The sequence below is a fragment of the Durio zibethinus genome, chromosome 15 (assembly GCF_047325235.1).
Source record: "Durio zibethinus cultivar Kanyao isolate XHJ-2024 chromosome 15, ASM4732523v1, whole genome shotgun sequence".
In the NCBI taxonomy this organism is placed as follows: Eukaryota; Viridiplantae; Streptophyta; class Magnoliopsida; order Malvales; family Malvaceae; genus Durio; species Durio zibethinus.
Window position 1 is genome coordinate 6,746,435 of NC_143176.1, and position 20,445 is coordinate 6,766,879.

Genomic DNA, 20,445 nt, shown 5'->3' on the forward strand with positions numbered 1-20,445 from the left:
AATCTGATTTACTAATGGGAAATTTTTTTGAATTAGTTATGAATTTCGTTTATTGACGATAAAGAGGATGAAACAATAGTTCCATAAACAAAAAAGACCTACGAAAGGTATTTTAATAAAAAAATATTTATTATTTGATATTTAATAAAAATAATTAATTGGAAAGAAATATTTATATTCAAATTAATAAAAAATTAAATTTATTTTTATAATATTAATATCCAAAAATGTAATTATTTTTTTTTGGATGTATGTATTTTATAAAATAATTATACATACATATTAACTAAATATACATATATTATAATTTTGAATAAAGATCATTGAACATTACGATTATAAAAATAATTTTCAATTTTATTTATTAATATATTATTTTATTTTCACTAATTATTTTTAACATGGTACGAATTAATAAATATTTGTGTTACTTTTCGGAAATTTCCCCCAATAAAGGGACTGATTTTTGGGCTGTCTTGCATTGCTTAGATAAGAAAGGAAGAATAAAACAAAGAAGATCCCGACAAGAAACGAAGTGATGGGCAATGACTGTTATCGGTCACATGGCTATTGTCGGACACTACGAAATTTAATAATGAAATAACAATATTAAAAGAAAAAGAAGAAGACTTAGAATGAAAATAAGCATTCCTTTTCTCTACATCTTACGTACTAATCTTGAAACAAATCCTTTGCCCATAAAACCTGCAAAAGAAAAACAAAAAGGCAAAAACCCATTTCTGCTATCAGAAGCTGAGTGATCTGTTAATCTCTTTTGTTCGAATTTTTCAGATAGATAAGTGAACGTTCCTTTTTCAATTTCCAAGCTTTTGGATCATTTCAGTGCGAGCTTGATTTCTTTTTTCTTTTGGCCTAAGAGTTTTAAGGTTGATTTCTACTCTGTTGGCTTTTCCTTCAACTCAAAAAGAGAAAAAAAAAAAAAAACTTCAGTTGAATTTTGTTTGATTATACCTTTCTGTCCTTGTAACTTCAAAAAAAAAAAAAAAAGAGCTACAGTTCAATATTTTCTTGGTCTTTAGTTTCCACTTTGTTTGTCATTTTCATCTAAAAAAACAAAAAAAAAAAAGAGAAAAAAAATCCGACCTTCAAATTTCTTTTCTTTGTTTTCAATGATCCGTCATGAATAAATCCTTTCAGATCTAGAAGGCACCAAGTAAGGTAAATGCAACAACTTCTTTATCGCTTTCTCTTTGTACAAATAAGGTTTGTTTCTTACGTATTTTTGATCTAATTTGCAATTTTTTCAGTGAAGCAGATCGGATCTGAAAAGGTTTGGATTTATTTCTCAAGCAAATTTTCTCTTGAAAGCTTCGGATATATTACTTCTATCTGGAAGTGGTAAGGCTGGAATATTCATTTAAACTTTTTTTTGTCAATATTTAAAAAAATTTGGTTGTAGTGGAGGAGAAAGGCAGATGCAGGAAGCCGTTTTGGGTTCTACAGTCTTGATCTTGGGGTTTTGGAGCTTCTCTAGTTGTTACGGGGTAGAGCCGGATGAGAGGAAAGAGGAAACCGTGCCGTTGGTGGTGATAAGTGGTTGAGGGTGGCGTATCTAGTTTTTAAGGTCTTGGGTTTGGTTTTAAATTTAGGATTTTCTAGGAGGTTTTAGGAAAATATGATCTGATATAAGCAAAGGGAGGATCAAGGAGAAGACTTGAGTGATTTTTAAGAAAAACGGTGCCGGCGAGCGGCGTACGATGATAGCAGATGATGGTCCGACATCGGAGTTTAAAAAACTATGGGGTGCTTTTAAATGAAGTAGGGTCGTCCAGAGAAGTTGGAAAATTAAACAAATTGATTTTTTTTTTTTTTTGATAAGGAGCTATTTTTTTTTAAATAAATAATTTCACTCAGGCATAACCATGGGGCAATTGAGCTTTAGGTCATGTGGGAATATAAGTGTAGCTGTGACAGGGACCCTACCATTTCTTTATACTTCAATCTTATAATTATTCAATTACAATAAAAAATGAATATTATCTATTTTTTTTTTATTACAATCCTAATTGTTATAAAAAAAATGTATGTCAAAGTCTATCATTTATAAGTATAGATTCTACATTTTGTGAACCCTACAAAAATATTGAATTTTAATTGGTTAATTGTTCTACAATAATTATAGGTAATAACTTCTTAATAAAAATTATGTAGGTAGGATCCACTTATGAAATAAAATTTTGATGCATCTCACACTATTATATATTATGATTGATTAATTGTGTACTATAAATATTATAGATAATATGATTATAAATGATATATTCTTGCAGTAATAGCATCCAACGGTTTTATTATCAAAGAAACAAATCTTTATAATGTTGGTGACTAAATCATTACTTTTCATAGTTTTGTGTCCAAAATAAAAAATCAACTAAAATTAGATGACCAAACCTGTAATTATTCATTTTTAAAATTGTTGCTTAATTGTTGTAGTATGATATGATTTTTGGTTTTCTATCATATCAATACTAACTTTTTTATTTCCTATTTTCTGAGTAATATTTCCTTGTAAATTATTTAAAATACTTTTTTATCTCGTGTTTTCAGGTTGGCAGAGTGCTGAAGAAACGGCATTTGGTTCTGATACTTTGATTTGTGTTCACCTTGCTTTGCTACGTACTTAGAAAGGGTTACTTGGCAGAAAACTGAAGAAAAAGCAGTTGGTTTTCACACTTTGGACTATCTTCACCTTGCTTGGTATGTTTAGAGAGTTCGCCTTCATTATTCTTTAATTTTATGTTTGTTATCATCACCATGATTTATCTCATAGCTAATATTTTTTCGCTTGGCAGAAGTTTCTTCAACTTGAGCTTGTCAAGAATGGATTGTGGGTTTTGCGAGTCAGCTCTTTCTGATTGTGTGGGAAAACTGCTCGTGGATTGGGTGGCGAAGCCAGTAGGACGTCAATTTAATCACATTTGTTGTTTCCGTAACAATGTTGAAATGCTCAAGGAAAGAAAAGACGAACTGATAAGCGCTCGAGCTCGGCTGCAACATGAGATTGAGGATGCTGACAGGCGACTTCTGGCAATTGAAGATCCTGTTGGAGGCTTGGTATCAAAGGTGGACGAAATCCTATCAAATATGGAAACATTGGAAAATGAAATAAAACAAAATAAGAGATTTTTCAATTGGTGTCCTGATTGGATTTGGCGGTATCGCTTAAGTAAGAAAGTAACGAGGAACACTCTTGTTATTTGTGAGCTTCTAAAGAAGACTACCAAATTTGGTCAACCTGGACGAGTGGGCTACCGTTCACCTGGTTCAATTTCCACAATAGAATTCCACTTATCCAAGGATTTTATGGCCTCTAAATCTTCAAAAACAGCTTCCAAGCAGATCATTGAGGCCCTACAAGATGACAATGTCAGCATGATTGGATTGTGGGGGATGGGAGGGGTGGGCAAGACAACCCTAGTGCATGAAGTTGGAACTTATGCCAAAAGACAAAATCTGTTTGACAAAGTTGCGATTGCTACTGTGTCTCAAAAGCCAAACTTTGAAACAATTCAAGATGCAATTGCAAAAGACTTAGATTTCGATATGAAGAATGACCAAGGAAGAATATCAATCCAAGAATTTTGGTTGAAACTGCGGAAGGAGAAAAGGATTCTAATAATCCTTGATGATGTTTGGGCAAAAATTGACTTAAAGAAGGACATAGGAATTCCATTTTCTGAGGATCATGAAGGAAGCAAAATTCTTTTAACAACACGCCGTCTTCCAATATGTGTTGCTATGGACTGTCAAAAGACAATATCACTTGGTTGTTTAGATGACCATGAAGCTTGGAATTTATTTAAGGCGAAAGCAGGTCTAGATAACTCTTCTGATGAAGCTTTTAAACATGTGGCATCTCAAGTTATCAAAAAGTGTGATGGTTTGCCCATAGCTATAGTCACTTTGGGAAGTGCTCTAAAAGGTAAAAATCATCATAGGTGGGAAGCAGCATATTGGAGACTCGAAAACCGTAGATTGGTTGACATAGAGGACATGGATCAAAAAAATGCTTACCTAGTTCTTGAGGTAAGTTTTGATTATTTGAATGATACGGAGACCAAGATGTGTTTCTTGTTGTGCTCTTTATTTCCTGAAGATTTTGAGATTAATGTAGAGGAGCTGGTGAGATATGCATGGGGATTAGAGTTGTGTAAAGGTATGGGCTCAATTGAAGCAGTGAGGAGAGTAGTGCTTGCGGCAATGGGCAGCCTCAAGGATTCTTGTTTGTTGTTAAATTGTGGAGAAAGGCATGTTAAAATGCATGACATGGTTCGTGACGTTGCTTTGTGGATAGCATCACGCAGAAAGGAGTTTTCTTTTATGATAAAATCTGAGGTTGTTGAAATGTGGCCAAAGGATGAAAGTTTTGAGCCTTACGAAGCAGTCTCCTTCAAGACTAGTCGGATTGTTGAACTTCCTAAAGGACTGGTATGCCCAAATCTCAAAATTCTTTTACTTGGTGGAGATGGGAACATGATAACTTCAATTGAATTCTTTGAAGGAATGAAAGCATTAAAAGCTTGCACTTTGAATTCTAGATTAATATCTCCAGATGCATTTCAATTTCAAACAAACCTTAGAACTCTACATTTGGAAAGTTGCAAACTCTTGGACATCTCAGTGCTTGGGAAGTTGAAGAAACTTGAGGTTCTTTCATTTAGTTGGTCTGATATCAAAGAATTACAAGAAGATATAGGTGACTTGGATAATCTTAAATTGTTGGATTTATCATATTGTGAACAACTACAGAGAATCCCTCCTCAGTTAATGCGAAGATTGTCCCAATTAGAAGAACTATACTTGCATGGTTGTCCATTATTAGAATGGGCCACTGAGAACACAGTTCAAGAAGATATCTTTGCCAGTCTATCAGAGTTGAATTCCTTGTCAAACTTGATTATATTATCTTTAGAGGTTTGTTCTGAAGATATTCCAAGAGACTTTGTGTTCTGTAAATTACAAAGGTTTTATGTATGTGTTGGCTTTGGCTTTTCTGATTTTTATAAAAGGAAGATGGACTCGGAGATCTGCCCATTCTCGAGATCTTTAAATATTGAGTGGTCTGTAATAGAGGCATGCAAGCAGTTATTTGGGGATACAGAATCTCTTAATCTGAAAAATGTTGTGGGTTGCCAAAATCTTGTTCCAAGCTTGGAGTGGGGCCAAGCGGTATTCGGTAAGCTGACTTATCTGGGTCTTGAGAGTTGCGAGCATATGAAATGTCTCGTTGATACTAGAAAGCAGCAGGTGCTAACCAATGTATTCCCTAATTTGTTAGAATTATCTTTAACAAATATGCGTGGTTTGGAAGAGCTGTGCAGTGGTCATCAACCGCAAGGGTTTTTACTCAAATTAAAAACTTTGATGATAGATCAATGCAGGGACATGACATGTGCAATACCAATTCCACAAAGTCTTGAAAGGTTGGAGGTTGAATCTTGTGATGAGATGCAAGTGCTATTTCAGATTGCCGAATTGAGGAGCATACAAGAAGGACCCAGTCATCAAGTAAGCTTACAAAGTTTGAAGGTTGTAAGAATAGACAACTGCAATAAATTGAGATATCTCTTCCCAACGTCCGTTGCTAAAAGTCTTGGACAACTGGAAAAACTGAAACTATCTTCATGCTTGGAATTGGAAGAAATAATTCCCAAAACGGAAGTGTCAAACATCAATCTCCAAAGTCTAAGGAAAGTACATGTAAGTGGCTGCAATAACTTGACATCTCTTTCCTCATTGTCGCATGGTCAAAGTTTAGAGAAATTGACAACACTTACGATTCGGGATTGCTCTCGATTGGAATATACTTTTCCAATCTCAATGGCTGAAGGTCTTCCACAGCTGAATAAGGTTACATTGGAAGGTTTGCCTGAATTTAAAGGAAGGGATGGAAATGACGTTGTACTCACGCTACCATCTTTACAAGAGTTTGAAATGAGAGAGTGTACACAATTTATCATTTCGGTTGAAATACAGGTAAGCCTATTTATTTGTATTTTTTTCTTTTACTCTTGCAACTGTGCTTGGTTGGATGGAGTGGAAAAGAGTGGAAGAATAGAGAGTGGAAAGAAAAAAAAATCGATCAAAATTTAATCCTTTTAAATTGGGAGAAAAACATTTTTTTATACTTAATAAAACCTTGTTTCTAATAGTTTTTCTTCTGATCCTTTTTCTTTTTTCTTTTATCTTTGGTACCAAACAATAAACAAGAAAATTAATTTTTTTTTCTATCATTTCTTTTTGCTTTCCTCACCTGTTTCCCTCCCTTTATTTTTCTTCCGACCAATTAAACATGGTATTAATGTTGTCGACAGAATTTATTTTTTTCTTCATAAATTGGTGTTCGAAAAGTTCAAGTCCAAGAGTTACAATATTTAAAAGATAGACTTTGTATCATTTTGCATAAAATTAACGTAAACTTACTTCTTCACTACTTAAACAATGATTATTTAAAGCTCAATTGTGAAATTTTATGATAGCTTTCTTTATTTTACTTTCATTTATAAATTATGTGCAATATTATTTTACTTTCATCTACGTTATTATAAAATTCAATTTGTTTCATCTACGACTTTTTAAAATGTTTTAAGTTCATCTATTATTCCAATCATTGTTAAAAATTTAATAGAACACAACCTTTTAAAATATTTTAAATTCATCTATTATTCCAATTATTGTTAAAAATTTAATAGATGTGTATATGACATGAATTCTAACTTAAAAAGTCAAAGAACACCATATTACCACATGATAATTCACATGGACATACATACACATGATTGGGAGATGATATAGTTTGTCAAATTTTAATCACTGTTTATGGGATTTATGATGAGATGCAAGTGCTATTTCAGATTGCTGAATTGAGGAGCATACAACAAGGACCCAGTCATCATGTAAGCTTACAAAGTTTGAAGGTTGTAAGAATACACAACTGCAATAAATTGAGATATCTCTTCCCAACGTCTGTTGCTGAAAGTCTTGGACAACTGGAAACACTGAACATATCCTCATGCTTGGAATTGGAAGAAATAATTCCCAAAACGGAAGTGTCAAACATCAATCTCCAAAGTCTAAGCGAAGTATATGTGCGTGGCTGCAATAGCATGGCATCTCTTTCCTCACTGTCGCATGGTCAAATTTTGGAGAAATTGACAACAATTGAGATTCGGGATTGCTCTCGATTGGAATATACTTTTCCAATCTCAATGGCTGAAGATCTTCCACAGCTGCATAAGGTTACATTGTGTGGTTTGCCTGCATTTAAAGGAAGGGATGGAAATGACATTGTACTCACACTGCCATCTTTACAAGCGTTGGAAATGAGAGAGTGTCCACAATTTATCATTTCGGCTAAAATACAGGTAAGCCTATTTATTTGTGTTTTTACTTTTTCAACTATGTTGGTAGGAGGAATAGAAAGAGTGGAAGAATAGAAAGAGAGCGAAAAAAAAGGGAAACTTAATCCATTTGAATTGAGAGAAAAAAATTCTTTTTTTCTTAAATAAACCTTTTTTTATAAATTTTCATCTAATCTTTTTTTTTTTCTATATTTTATCTTTGGAATCAAACACTAAGAAAGTAAAATAATTTAACTACATAGTGTTAATGTCGTTGACTGAATATTTTTTCTTGATAAATTGGTGACCAAAAAGTATCCAAGTGCTACAATATTTAAAAGATAAACTTTGTATCACTTTGCATAAAACTAATGTGAATCTACTTTTTCTTACTTAAATAATGATCATTAAAATATTAACTGTGGACTTTTATGATAGCTGTTACTATTAAAATGCATCGTGCATCCATAAGCTTTGTGTAATATTATTTTATTTTCATCCATAATCTTATAAAATCCAATTTTTTCATTTGAAACTTCTTAAAATTTTTTAAATTCATCTATTACACCAATCATAGTTAAAAAAATTAATACAACATATCATTTTTAATGTCACATGAATGTGCATATGACATGAATTTCAACTTAAAAAGTTTAAAAAACTCTCACTTTTTTATCACGTTTAAGTTCACGTAGTTATACACGCATACACACAAAATATTTTGAGAGGATAAATTTAGTCAAAATTTAATGATCGATTGTTCAAATTGATGAATTTGAATTTAAAAACTCGAGAACGAAAATTTTGAATTTTAATTAAAATCGTGAATGAAATGAAATATGATACAAAAATCATAGATGCATGATGTAATTCACTCTAATTTTCATTGACATTTTCTTTGCTAATTGTCTTTTTCCTTATATTTGAAGTAGGTGTTGTCCATTCTAAATATGTTATTACTATTTGTTTTCAATTTTTAGGAGATTACTATAATTAGTTTCTTGAGTTGTTTAAATTGATCTCATTTAGTTATTTTTACGTTATAGGAGATTGAGTTTTTAGGAAATATCTAGCTAGGAGGTTTCATTTTAAGTTCAATTAATTATTTCATACATTGCTAAATAGTCCTTTCTTCTCATAAAAAAAGCCTTAAATAAGTAATACCAGGAACTAAAAAACCCTTAATATCACCATTTAGCACTATTGAATTTATAATGAGATGCAAGTGCTATTTCAGATTGCTGAATTGAGGAGCATACAACAAGGACCCAGTCATCATGTAAGCTTACAAAGTTTGAAGGTTGTAAGAATAGACAACTGCAATAAATTGAGATATCTCTTCCCAACGTCCGTTGCTAAAAGTCTTGGGCAACTGGAAACGCTGAACATATCCGACTGCTTGGAATTGGAAGAAATAATTCCCAAAACGGAAGTGACAAACATCAATCTCCAAAGTCTAAGGGAAGTACATGTAAGTGGCTGCAATAACTTGACATCTCTTTCCTCATTGTCGCATGGTCAAAGTTTGGGCAAATTAACAACACTTATGATTTGGGATTGCTCTCGATTGGAATATACTTTTCCAATCTCAATGGCTGAAGGTCTTCCACAGCTGAAATACCTTACATTGGAAGGTTTGCCTGAATTAAAAGGAAGGGATGGAAATGACATTGTACTCACGCTGCCATCTTTACAAGAGTTGCGTGTGGGAGATTGTCCACAATTGACTCCTTTTATCATTACAGCTAAAATACAGGTAAGCCTATTTATTTGTGTTTACTCTTTCAACTATACTTTGTAAGAGGAATATAAAGAATGGAAGAATAGATACGAGAGCGGACATAAAAAAAAATGGAAACTTAATCCATTTAAATTGGGAGAGAAAATTCTTTTTTTCTTAAATGAAACCCTTTTTATAATTTTTTATCTTTGGAAACAAACACTAAGTAAAATAATTTGACTACATAGTGTGTCATTGATTGAATTCAAGTGCTACATTATTTAAAAGTTAGACTTTGTATCACTTTGGGTAAAACTAATATGAATCTACTTCTTTCTACTTAAGTAGTGATCATTAAAATCTCAATTGTGAACTTTTAAGATAGTTGTTACTATAAAAATGCATCAGGCATCCATAAACTTTTTGCAATATTATTTTACTTTCATCTATGATCTTATGAAATTCAGTTTTTTCATTTATACCTTTTAAAATATTTTTAATTCATCTATTACATCAATCATTATTCAAAAATTAATAGAACAAATCCATTTTAATGTCACATGGATGTGCATATGATAAGAATTTCAACTTAAAAAGTAAAAAAAAAACAGAATAAATCATTTTTAATGTCACATGGACTCTTAAATTGAAAAAAGCTGGGAGATTTCATTTTAGGTTCAATTAATTATTGCGTAAAATGTTAAATAGTCATTTCTTCTCATAAAAAAAGCCTTAAATAATTAACATCACAAATTTGTTATTTCTTCTCATAAAAACATATTGTTCATACTATTTAGTATTATTTATCTACTATTTTTTAATATTAAAATTAGTTTTGATTTTACTAATTACAATTGCAAGTATATAATTTTTTATGAAAATATTAATAGCAAAGAAATTATAATTATATTTAAATATTTCACTTAAAAAATCAATAAATTATATATAAGATAGAATTAAGATAAAATTAAATCAAATTCATAAATAGTAAGATTTAAATTTAAAACATCAAATTTTTGAAAATTTATTTTACCACTAAATCAATGTTTAATTATTTAAATCAATAAAAAATAATTTAATAAGTAATTATTCAATTACATTTGTATTGATGAAATGCATTGAAAGAATGCATTTCATATCTTAATGATGAGTTTCTGTCTGATTAGCCCACTTATCTCAATGCATTATTTTTCAAGTCACTCAAATGAAATATCCAAAAAGATCTAAGGGATTTTCAGAGTATTCCCTATTGGATTCCGGTTTTGTAAGGATTCCCTATCCCTGACATGCATATCAGGGAGTCCAGAAATAATAGCATGGTAGCACAGAAATTTGTTATTTCTTCTAATAAAAACATAAATAATTAATACCATGAACTAAAAAACCCTTAATATCACCATTTAGCACTATTGAGAGTAGTGTGAGCTTTATTTGGCCAAAACAGAAAAATCAAGCTGAACTAGATGATTTGGCTTAGTTTAGTTTAATGCTAAAAACTTTCCAAAACAAATTGAATTAATAATTTAGTTTTGAGTTAAAAATTAAACCAAATAAAATAATTAATTAATATTTTTATAAATATTTTATCGCATATAAGAAAATATATTTCTTTAATCATAATTCTTAGAACAAACTTTATTTCTTAGATATATTGAAAAGCCATATGTAGTATGTACTTTGTGTTTTTAAACGTTTCATATGGATTCATTTTTATTCATGATATAGAACTAATCTTTTCAAAACTGTTGTTTTATATTTTAATTAAATTATTTGTCTTTGACTTAAATTAATGAATTGAGAGTATTTCATTTATAATTATCTTTCTTACTATATTATAGTTAACCAATCACAATTAAGAATTATGCAGCCACCATTTAAAATGTGGCTTCTAAACAATTTTTTGATGGGCCCTACATAATATTAAATTATGAGTAGTTAATTGTACTATAATAATTATAAGAGATATGATCCTAAATTAAGAATTTTTCTAAATTTTAATTGATTAGAATAAAAAATTTAAAAAATTTAAATTTTAAACTTAATTCAAATTAGATTTATTTATATTGGTCGTTTCATTAAATCATGATTTAAATGGATCTTTAAAGCTAAATATTTAATTTAATGATAAGATAGTTAAAATCAAACTTTTATATAAAATTTAAAAATAAAGAATAAATAAGTTTTTAGTTATTTTTTACAATTTTGAATTAACAGTTAAATGATATATTTACGTATGTTAGAATTTAAGGAAATGAGAGAAAGGAAGCAATCGTGCAATCTAATAGTTCCTAAATTAGGACAAAAATTACCAAACATGAAATATTTAACCCTCATTAATTTTGAAGAGTTATTTGATGATGGATATAATTTTTCAGAGTTTGAGGCTACTGAGATTGTATGATCTACCTGAATTGCGGGTGGCATGGAAAGATCCCGTCGAAGTTGTCAACTTTCAAAACCTCACTCGATTGTGTGTCGATAGTTGCAGAAGGTTAAGATATATCTTATCACCTACCATCGCTCGGAATTTGCCACAATTGAGCTCTTTATGGATAATTGAGTGTGAGGAATTGGGGCAAATTATTGAAAAGGATGGTCAAACTTCATCACGAGGTCATCATCTCCAACCTATACGCTTCCCCAATCTGACTGAAATACACATTTATTCATGTGAAAACTTGAAATGTCTCTTTCCGGTGAGTGTTGCTCATGGCCTTCCAAAACTACAAATTCTACGTGTTGTGAACGTCTCCAAATTAGAACAAGTATTTGAACAATCAGGAGATGAGGCAAATGGTAGCGAGGAAAAAGGGAAAGTGATACAGATACCTCAATTGGGCACCTTACTTCTTGAAAAGCTACCGAACCTTGTGAGCTTCAGCTCTGTGGGTTATCATTTCGTATTCCCATCTTTGAAATTTTTAGCCATAAGAGGTTGTCCCAATATATCCACGAGCTTTAGTGTTGATTCAGAGGAATCTGGGTATGCCAAAACAGAGGTACGCTACGCTCCCTAACTCTCAATATAAAAGTATCAAAAGCTGCCCTGCCTTTTGTATAGCTGGACTTGTATAAGCTTATGAACAGAGAGGTTCATCTGTTTTACATTTTTCATGCTTTCATTTCCTCTTCAGCTTTACTGATTATGCAATATTAATCTCGTCTGTTCAAGGGAACTTGTTATGGATTTCAATTGAAATATGTCATCCAAGTGTTTGTTTTAATTCCTAATGAAATTGAAAATGCAATTGGCTGGCAATATTACTTCCCTGTTCTATTGGGTGGCAATCTTTCTTATTGGGTTCATTCAATGGTCCTTATTGCGCTATTATTTCAATTTACTGAATTATACATGCTTCTTCTTCTTCACACGCCATGCCTTAATTTGTTTTGCAGGCAATCCGATCAATTGATGAAAATATAGTGGAAGACTCTACTACAGCTCAACAAACAACATGGCCAATTGGTAGTGATATAGAGTGGTGTAGACCATGGAGTGGATAACACACCTTTTCAGAGGAGGGAGATGAAGAAATGAATGTGAGTTTCAGGAGATGCAAGTGAATGAAGCAGTTGTCAATTTGCTGCAGCATTTCACAAACCTTTCACCCAACTTCATAGACTTGCAGACAAATATTGCGATCATATTAGAAAGCAAATTTCTATGAGGGTACAAAGACTGCATTCCTGTTTATTTATGTCTTGATGTTATCAGCTAAAAGTTTATAGTTTGTTATCCTTTCCACTAGCAGACTGAAAACAAGGATCTTTTAAAACATCAATGCGCACATTTTAATTATCAATTAATTTTAAATTTGATACTTAATAGATTATTAAAACTCAGGTTCTATTATGTTATTCTTATCTATTATTTTTTCAAGTTTGTATCAAGATTCAGTGGTAATTCTTGTGAATTGTGTAACTTGTTTAAATTGCACTAAAAAATATTAGAAAAGAATGCTATCGGAAACTTTTAATTAAAAAATAATATCTCTCCTTTTGTTTTTTTTATAAGAAAATGAGATAAATTGTGAAATTATAAGTTTAATCTTGACATTTAAGAGAAATTTGCCATTTTGCTGGCACTTCTTATCACTTTTCATGTAGTCTTAACATTTACAGAGCTCTCTAAACAGAATCTGATAAGTTATTTGAGAGAATTGATGAGAATGGTGATGGTGATCTTGATACTCCTTTTATTTTTTGAGTAAAGTTAATCATATTATTGATTATCAAGCTAGTGTATAGTTCCAAGTGCATAAACACATTCCAAATTTTTTTATTTTGGAAGAATTTTAACTTATTTTTTTTAAATCTATTATTAGAGATGTAAATAAACTAAACATAAATAATTTTTGTTATATTTGTGATTTGTTCGTTTAACACTATCAAAAAATGAAATATTATCAATAAAAATTTTTATTGATAATATTTTATTTTTTGTTTGTAATAATATTATCAATAAATTTACTGACAAAAATTTCTTCAATATAATCAAAATCTATAATATAAGTTCATCTGTAATTTACCATGAAATTTTTTGTTTTACCTACCAAATTTTCATTTTGTATATTATTTTAATAATTTTTCTTTTCAATTTTGTAAAAAAAAAAACCTCCGTCTTTAATAGTTAAAATTCCATTGGTAATAGTTAATATTTCCGTCTGATAATACTTGGTTTTTATATAAATTCTCTCATTTTATTCTAGTTTTTTAATTTATTTTTTAAGTAATTACATGAATAATAATATTTTACAATCCTGAAGTACCATTTACTTGCAGTCTACGAGAACCAATATTCACCGGTTCAAGTTCTTAAATATAGTTACTAAAGCAAATATATCAACAACTAACTAAAATAAGTGTAGAACAAGATTGACTAGAAGGACTTGTTGGATTCTGGTCTCGTTGGAGTGGCAACCACACTCTGCTCACTTCAGGGACTACTTTCTAACTTTGGCTCGTCCATCATATTCAATCATTAACTTCCTTATCACAAAACAAAACAATTAACATTTTTTAGCAGCATCACCAAGAGAACATACAAACTCTAAATCAATCTAATAAAAAATTTATCAATACAAAATTCCAACCAAAGCAATTGAACTTGACATTGGCCGTTGGCCACACCTCCTAAACTTGTCTGTACATAGGACTTGCTTCCGTATTCTTGGGCTCAATTACTAGAGCAATCTATTTCCATAACAAATTTGGAAGCTTTATTAAAAATAATATTAAAGTAAAATCATGTGAAATGAACTAAAAAATCATAATTTTTGGATGCATACAAGATATAACGCAAAACCATATTAAGCAAACAAAAGGCCAAGATAAATGATAGGCTTGGAAACAAAACAAAATGATGCCAAGCAGAATATGCAGAACAAAACAAAATTCATCTTGGACAAGCACCATGTTAGCACTAATGCCAAGCAAATTGACACACATCACCAAGTGTTTAGAGTATGGAATTCTTCTTTTCACATTCTTGAAAGATTTACTCATTTATGTGTAGGTAGATATTCTTGAAGAACATTTATAAAACTGGATTTTATTTACAATTAGGAGATGGATTCAAACTATAATTGCTAATGAAACTTAAAAAGCACAAGTCAAAAGAAAACCTCACTTGTATTAGAAAATAACAACTAATTGCTTCCAGCCAAAAGCAATTTAGAAACTAAGGTACAACAAAAAGTTCATGACAGTTAAGCCAATACTCAATATAAATTCACTCTTAAAAAGGTTAAGTTTCCACAAAGATTTCATCTTTAAACTTCTTTACGGTTAAGCATGTGCATGTGTCACGGATCTAAGGAAGAGTCCTGAATCCCACATTGAACATAATAGGAGGGTCACTGGGGTATAAAAGGGTTCACACCACCTCCACCTTGTGAGGCGCCTTTTGTAGGATAAAACCGTGAGGCCAGGGGGGCCAGAGCGGACAATACCTCACAAGGGTGTGAATCGTGGCAATCAAGCTGATCCGAGACGTCGGAAGGGTGAATGCCCGGGTCTCAGAGCCGTGTGGGTTCGGAGTTTAAGTCTCGACCCGTGACAAGTGGTATCAGAGCCAACCCTAAACCGTTCGATCCACGCCAAGCAACTCGAGGGAGGTAGGCAGGGTGGTTAGCCTCCGTGACAAGGGCGTCACGAGGTTGGGTGGGGGAGAATGTCACGGACCTAAGGAAAAGTCCTGAATCTTACATCGAACATAATAGGAGAGACACTTGAGGTATAAAAGGGTTCACACCACCTCCGCCTTGTGAGGTGCCTTTTGTAGGACAAAACCGTGAGGCCAGGGGGGCCAGAGCGGACAATACCTCACAAGGGTGTGAACCATGGCAATCAGGCTGATCCGAGAAACCGAAAGGGTGAATGCCCGGGTCTCGGAGCCGCGCGAATTCGAAACTTAAGTCTCGACCCGTGACACATGTATATTCATGCATGATGACACTAACAACAATAATAACAATATAAGAGACCAAAAAAGAGAGCTATAAAAACCTCAGACACTATTACCTTTTGACACCTACTTCTTGTTTGATGCCGAAGCTTGGACCTTGGTCCCTTAGAAGCCATTAATTAATAGATGAATTGCAAGACAAGTGAAGACAAAGAACCAATAGATGAATTAGTTAAGTACTAGAAATAAAAGTTAAATTTAATAAAAAGCAAAGACAACAAAACACCAACTCACATTTGACAATGGTTCATAAAATAGTAAAATGGCTTATTGCTAACACTAAATGATGTTAAATATATTAATTCAAATAGCCATGACCTTAATTAGAAACAGAACAAAAGATTCTCAACTCATTTATTACAAACAAACCTCAATAAGAACATAGTAAAGCCGTGACCTTAATTAGAAACAGAACAAAAGATTCTCAACTCATTTATTACAAACAAACGTCAATAAGAACATAGTAAATTTAAATATGTTATATATTGGCTTATAATAAGCAAGCATTTTCACTTCCTTTGTACCATACTGTATCTCAAATCAGATGATTTGATGTTTCAACAAATTGAATTGACTTTCTAACTGACTCTAGTTCATCACAAATCAAAGTTTAAAATTGCATAGAAAATATAGTTGATGGAAAATTTAAAAAGTTAAAATGAATTTCAACTTTACCTTTACATCAAAACCTAGAAAAACATCAAAGTTCTGTCTGATTTGTTGAAAATTGGAAGGAGACTATAAAAATAAAATATAAATTTGAGACATGCTGGACATTCTAAATAGAGCATGATTCATCACACATAGTATCAAAGAAATTAGAGATTTCATTTTCCTCGAAATTTTACTTTTCTTTAAATTGTTCAGCCAATCAGTAAATACCGTCATTGTTAGCTTCGACAAATTCAAACATGTCTCTTTAATTCTTCCTTTTTTCAGTTTAAATGCCATACAAAAACTCATATTCTTAACAAAAATTAAAAAAAAAAAACAAAAAATAAAAAATTTCACCTGAAGCGTCTATGGACAGGTATTGCTCGAGCACGGCAACGGACAGGCTGCCACGAGCCAAGTAAGCACGGCTGTCAACCCATTATGCCCATCTTCGATCACCTATGCATCTCATTTCTTCTCCTTTAGTGCTTGTGTGGCTTTAAAAAAGATTAATAGAAGCAACAGTTTGAAAATATATATAGTTTCACCTGAAGCTTCCTCGATTACTGGTTTTTGAGATGTTTTCTGTCACAAATGATGTTGTAGTGGTGAACGGTTGAGGAGAAAGGCCGTCGAAGGAGGAATTGAGGATAGAGAAGAGGGATGAGAGTCTAGTAGAAGAGGCGGGAAAGGAAAACTGTGAATGAGGGAGATAAATGTTTAAGAGAAGAGTTAGGAATTTTTTTCCTAAATGAATACCGACAAAAATTTCGTCGGTACTTCCAATATCGATTTAAAAAATTAAAAATATAGAATTTTATTATTAATTTAAAAATTTTTTTAAATATAATTTTTTTACCTAAATTATTTCTCAACATTTGATATTCCATCGATAAAATGTGCCTGTATTATTATCTACATAATTTTTCATTTGTAAGCATGACATCAAAATTTTATAGACATGCAAAAAATTTATCAACGTCTATATTTTCTGTCGATAATACATTGGTAGTTCAATGATAATAAATTAATAGTTTCATTTTTCAATTTCATTGATAATTTGTTGATATTTTATTTGTAATTACTGATGAAAAAAATTCGTTGGTAAAATTTTATCAATAATTAGTATTTTTTGGTAATGTAATTAATGAATTATGAAATATTTTTCATAATCATTTGTTAAACTTAATAAACAAAAAAAAAATCATATTCATGAACTATTCGTGGAACATTATATTAGTTTTTACAAATGAATCAAATATAAATAACTTTTGTTATGTTTGTGATATGTTCGTTTAATTAAAAAACTTTAAAATGTTGTTTACAATCGTTTGTTAAAATTTATAAATAAATATAATTTGAATATATTCATGAATAGTTAGTCAAACGTTCTATCCGTTTATCTCATAATATTATATATTTATTATTAAATAAAATAATCTAATATGAAATTGCAATTATTGATAATTAATTATGAAGAATATATCTTATAACAATTGAAGATATTACAACCCAAATCTTTTAAGGTATTGGATAGATTTAACTATTTAAAACACGATATAGTAATATGATATGAAAATAAAAAAAAAAGTTACAAAAGTAATATGAGTTAAAATTTTAATAAAATTCATATATGTGTTTAATAAAAACTAAAAAAAAATATTTTTTACATTTTTCATGTTGATATGAAATGTAATATCCAATTTTTATGTAAAACATAATACTAATACACAAAGTGTTTTTGATGATAAGAATATAGAAATTGCTAGATGGATAATTGATAAATTAATCTTAATCACTTCTATCAAGCTTTCTATTACCATGAACACTATAGAGTACATACCAAAAACATTAATTACATATATCAAGGTCTAAAAGAGAAAGAAGCTGCATTCCTATCACTTCTAGTAAAGATGAAAAAGAAAGGAAACCTAATTCTTGATAGTAACTCTTGTATAAATCTAGTTTTTTCTTTCAGGTTAATTCAGCAGGCAATTTTCCCACTATGAATGGTAATGTTTAGAGGCCTCTATAATTAAAAAAAGAGCAAAAAAAAAAGGCAAAATTGTGTAAAATTCAGACCATAAACCTCATGAATTTCACAAGTAACATCATATTAATTAGTAAATGGAAAGAGATATTAAAAACTAGAATTTATCATTGGATCAATAATAAGCTATTCATGATTGAAGATTTGAAGGAAAATTGAGCATATACCTTCTCTCTTCAGGCAATAAAGCTGTACAATTTCCATAATAGCTTTGGTTTGAAGGGGGCTCCATCTGAAAATTTAGTACATTGTTGATGAAGTTCTTGATGACAAATTCACCTACATAAAAAATTAGAATTCCATTAATTCACCTAATTCTTTATCAATCAACGATACCAGAAATTAAAATCTTTTCCAAAAAATAAATTAAAGATTCCAACTATTCAATTTTCCTACCATTGAAGAAAAAGGTTATGGTTGTGCCCTTTGCATCAAACTAGGCAAAGGCCAAATGGGCTCAGATTTATAAGGCAAACTCAAATTTGTCCTGAAAGCAAATCCAGGATCCAACCCAGAACACTCTTTTTCAATGTTATACTCACAAGAACTGCAAAATTTATGAACATTATTAACACTGTCATTCCCTGGTAGTACTGCTGCAACAGGATGCCAACCTGGATAACCACTGCAGGTCAGTGGAACAGTGTTTGATGTACTGACAATATCAATGTTTTGAACAGATAAAGGTAACTCTAAAGATTTAATTTGGTGGTGAAATATCAGCAGGGAATAGAATTGAAGAAGCAGAAGAAGAACAAGATTGATTTGAAGGATGGAAATTTGGGATTGGCAAAGAAAGATACGATGATTTATGATGAATAATTGGTGGTGAAATAACAGATGATGGGGAAAGGCAGCAGCAGCATCTACAACTGCATCTTTCTTTTGTTGTTTTTCTATTCTTATCTTCTCAAGCTGTGCCACACCAAGCCCAATTTTAGGGACTTTTTTAGGCCTTTGCTTCTAGGAAGATCTACCATTAATATTGCTTCCAATTCCACCACCACTGCCAGTATTACTATTGCTAAACCTTTGGGTTTGATCTTCGTAAGCCGTTGTTTTCACTAGCTTCCATATATATGGTAAACACAAAAGCTTTCACAAGAAAAAATTGGAAGAAGAATCCAAGAATATAAAGCTTTAGAGAAACACCCAAATGTTATGAACTTGTCAGAAACAAGATGCTAGCAATCCCTACCCTGTTATTCAAGCATGTCATTATTTATATGTGTACTTTTTTTGTGTGTTTCCATTCTTTTCCAGAAGAAAAAACTGATGAAAAGAGATTTGTAAAGAGAAGAAATCTTTGAAATCAAGAAACAAGGATTTTCAAATAAAAAATTTAAGGATAACAAAAGGAAAATCTAGAGAAAATATGCAAGAAGAAGCAACAAAGTTTAGAAAAAGATACCCAAAATCTCGCAGATATTGGTGGTCAAGAGAACAAACCCATGAGCCTAGCGAAGTTTTCAGCTAAAATAATGAAAAGAGAGTGGAAAGAGAAGATCACTGTATCTGAAAGGTTCCAGATTTTCTCTCAAAAGCCTTATTTGTCTGAGGGATCAAAAAAATTATATGCTAAAAAGTTTTACATTCAAATTTAAAAAAAAAATAAATTTCAAAACCATGCAAATCTTCAGCTTTGCTATGAATATATTTTTGTCTCTCATTTCTCGCCCAAATCCTCGCTCCACTCTTCCTCTTTTCATTCCTATAGTCTGCAAGACCCTCTCTTTCAGCTTTTTTTTTTTCTTTTACTTTTTTCACTCTCAATTTCTGTTTTCAAAGTTCTAAAAGAAGCTGAGTTCCTATGTTACTTGGCAATGTCACCTTAGCATTGTTCTGTTTTCATTTCGTGGTATCTCTTGCTTGCTTTGCGACTTTTGGACCCAAATGCCGGACCCTCACTTTGTTCCCCAACACATGCATGGAATTCAGCCTATTTTATGCCTTTCAAGTACACTGGCCACTTGGGTTTTACTTCTTCTTTGAGAATTTGGCTGTCAACATTTTAGTTATATTCCCGATTAATAATGCATTTCATATTTGAATAATGATAAGATTTTATTTAATTATATAATTAATTTAAAACTCAACAATTTGATAGGAATTAACCTAAATTCGATGAGCTAAACTTAGAAAACTTAAATATCAAATTTTAAAAATTCAAATTCAAAACAGTCTGATTTTTTTT

General features: G+C 31.1%; 1 protein-coding gene and 1 long non-coding RNA gene across 7 annotated transcripts; one reads left to right on the forward strand and one right to left on the reverse strand.

Moving 5' to 3' along the window:
* Positions 1-582: 582 nt before the first annotated feature.
* Positions 583-12,920, forward strand: LOC111295799 (putative disease resistance protein At4g27220). 2 transcript variants are annotated; one of them, XM_089744502.1, is made up of 8 exons: positions 583-1,179; positions 1,269-1,359; positions 2,569-2,718; positions 2,814-5,997; positions 6,876-7,385; positions 8,599-9,117; positions 11,457-12,080; positions 12,478-12,920. In XM_089744502.1, exons 4-8 carry the CDS (start codon positions 2,842-2,844, stop codon positions 12,583-12,585), a joined length of 4,917 nt encoding a protein of 1,638 aa, XP_089600628.1. In that variant the 5' UTR covers positions 583-1,179; positions 1,269-1,359; positions 2,569-2,718; positions 2,814-2,841; the 3' UTR covers positions 12,586-12,920. The 2 variants fall into 2 exon arrangements, with proteins under 2 accessions (XP_089600628.1, XP_089600629.1); XM_089744503.1 differs by having other exon boundaries at positions 612-1,179; positions 1,277-1,359.
* Positions 12,921-13,759: 839 nt separating this feature from the next.
* On the reverse strand, positions 13,760-20,033 carry LOC149514617 (uncharacterized). 5 transcript variants are annotated; one of them, XR_016328143.1, is made up of 5 exons: positions 19,663-20,033; positions 18,419-18,530; positions 16,559-16,898; positions 15,604-15,651; positions 13,760-14,066 (listed from the first exon to the last, which is right to left on the reverse strand). It is a non-coding gene; the product is annotated as an uncharacterized LOC149514617 (long non-coding RNA). The 5 variants fall into 5 exon arrangements; XR_016328141.1 differs by having other exon boundaries at positions 13,760-14,070; XR_016328144.1 differs by lacking the exon at positions 19,663-20,033 and adding an exon at positions 18,648-19,645 and having other exon boundaries at positions 13,760-14,070; positions 16,559-16,872.
* Positions 20,034-20,445: the final 412 nt, after the last annotated feature.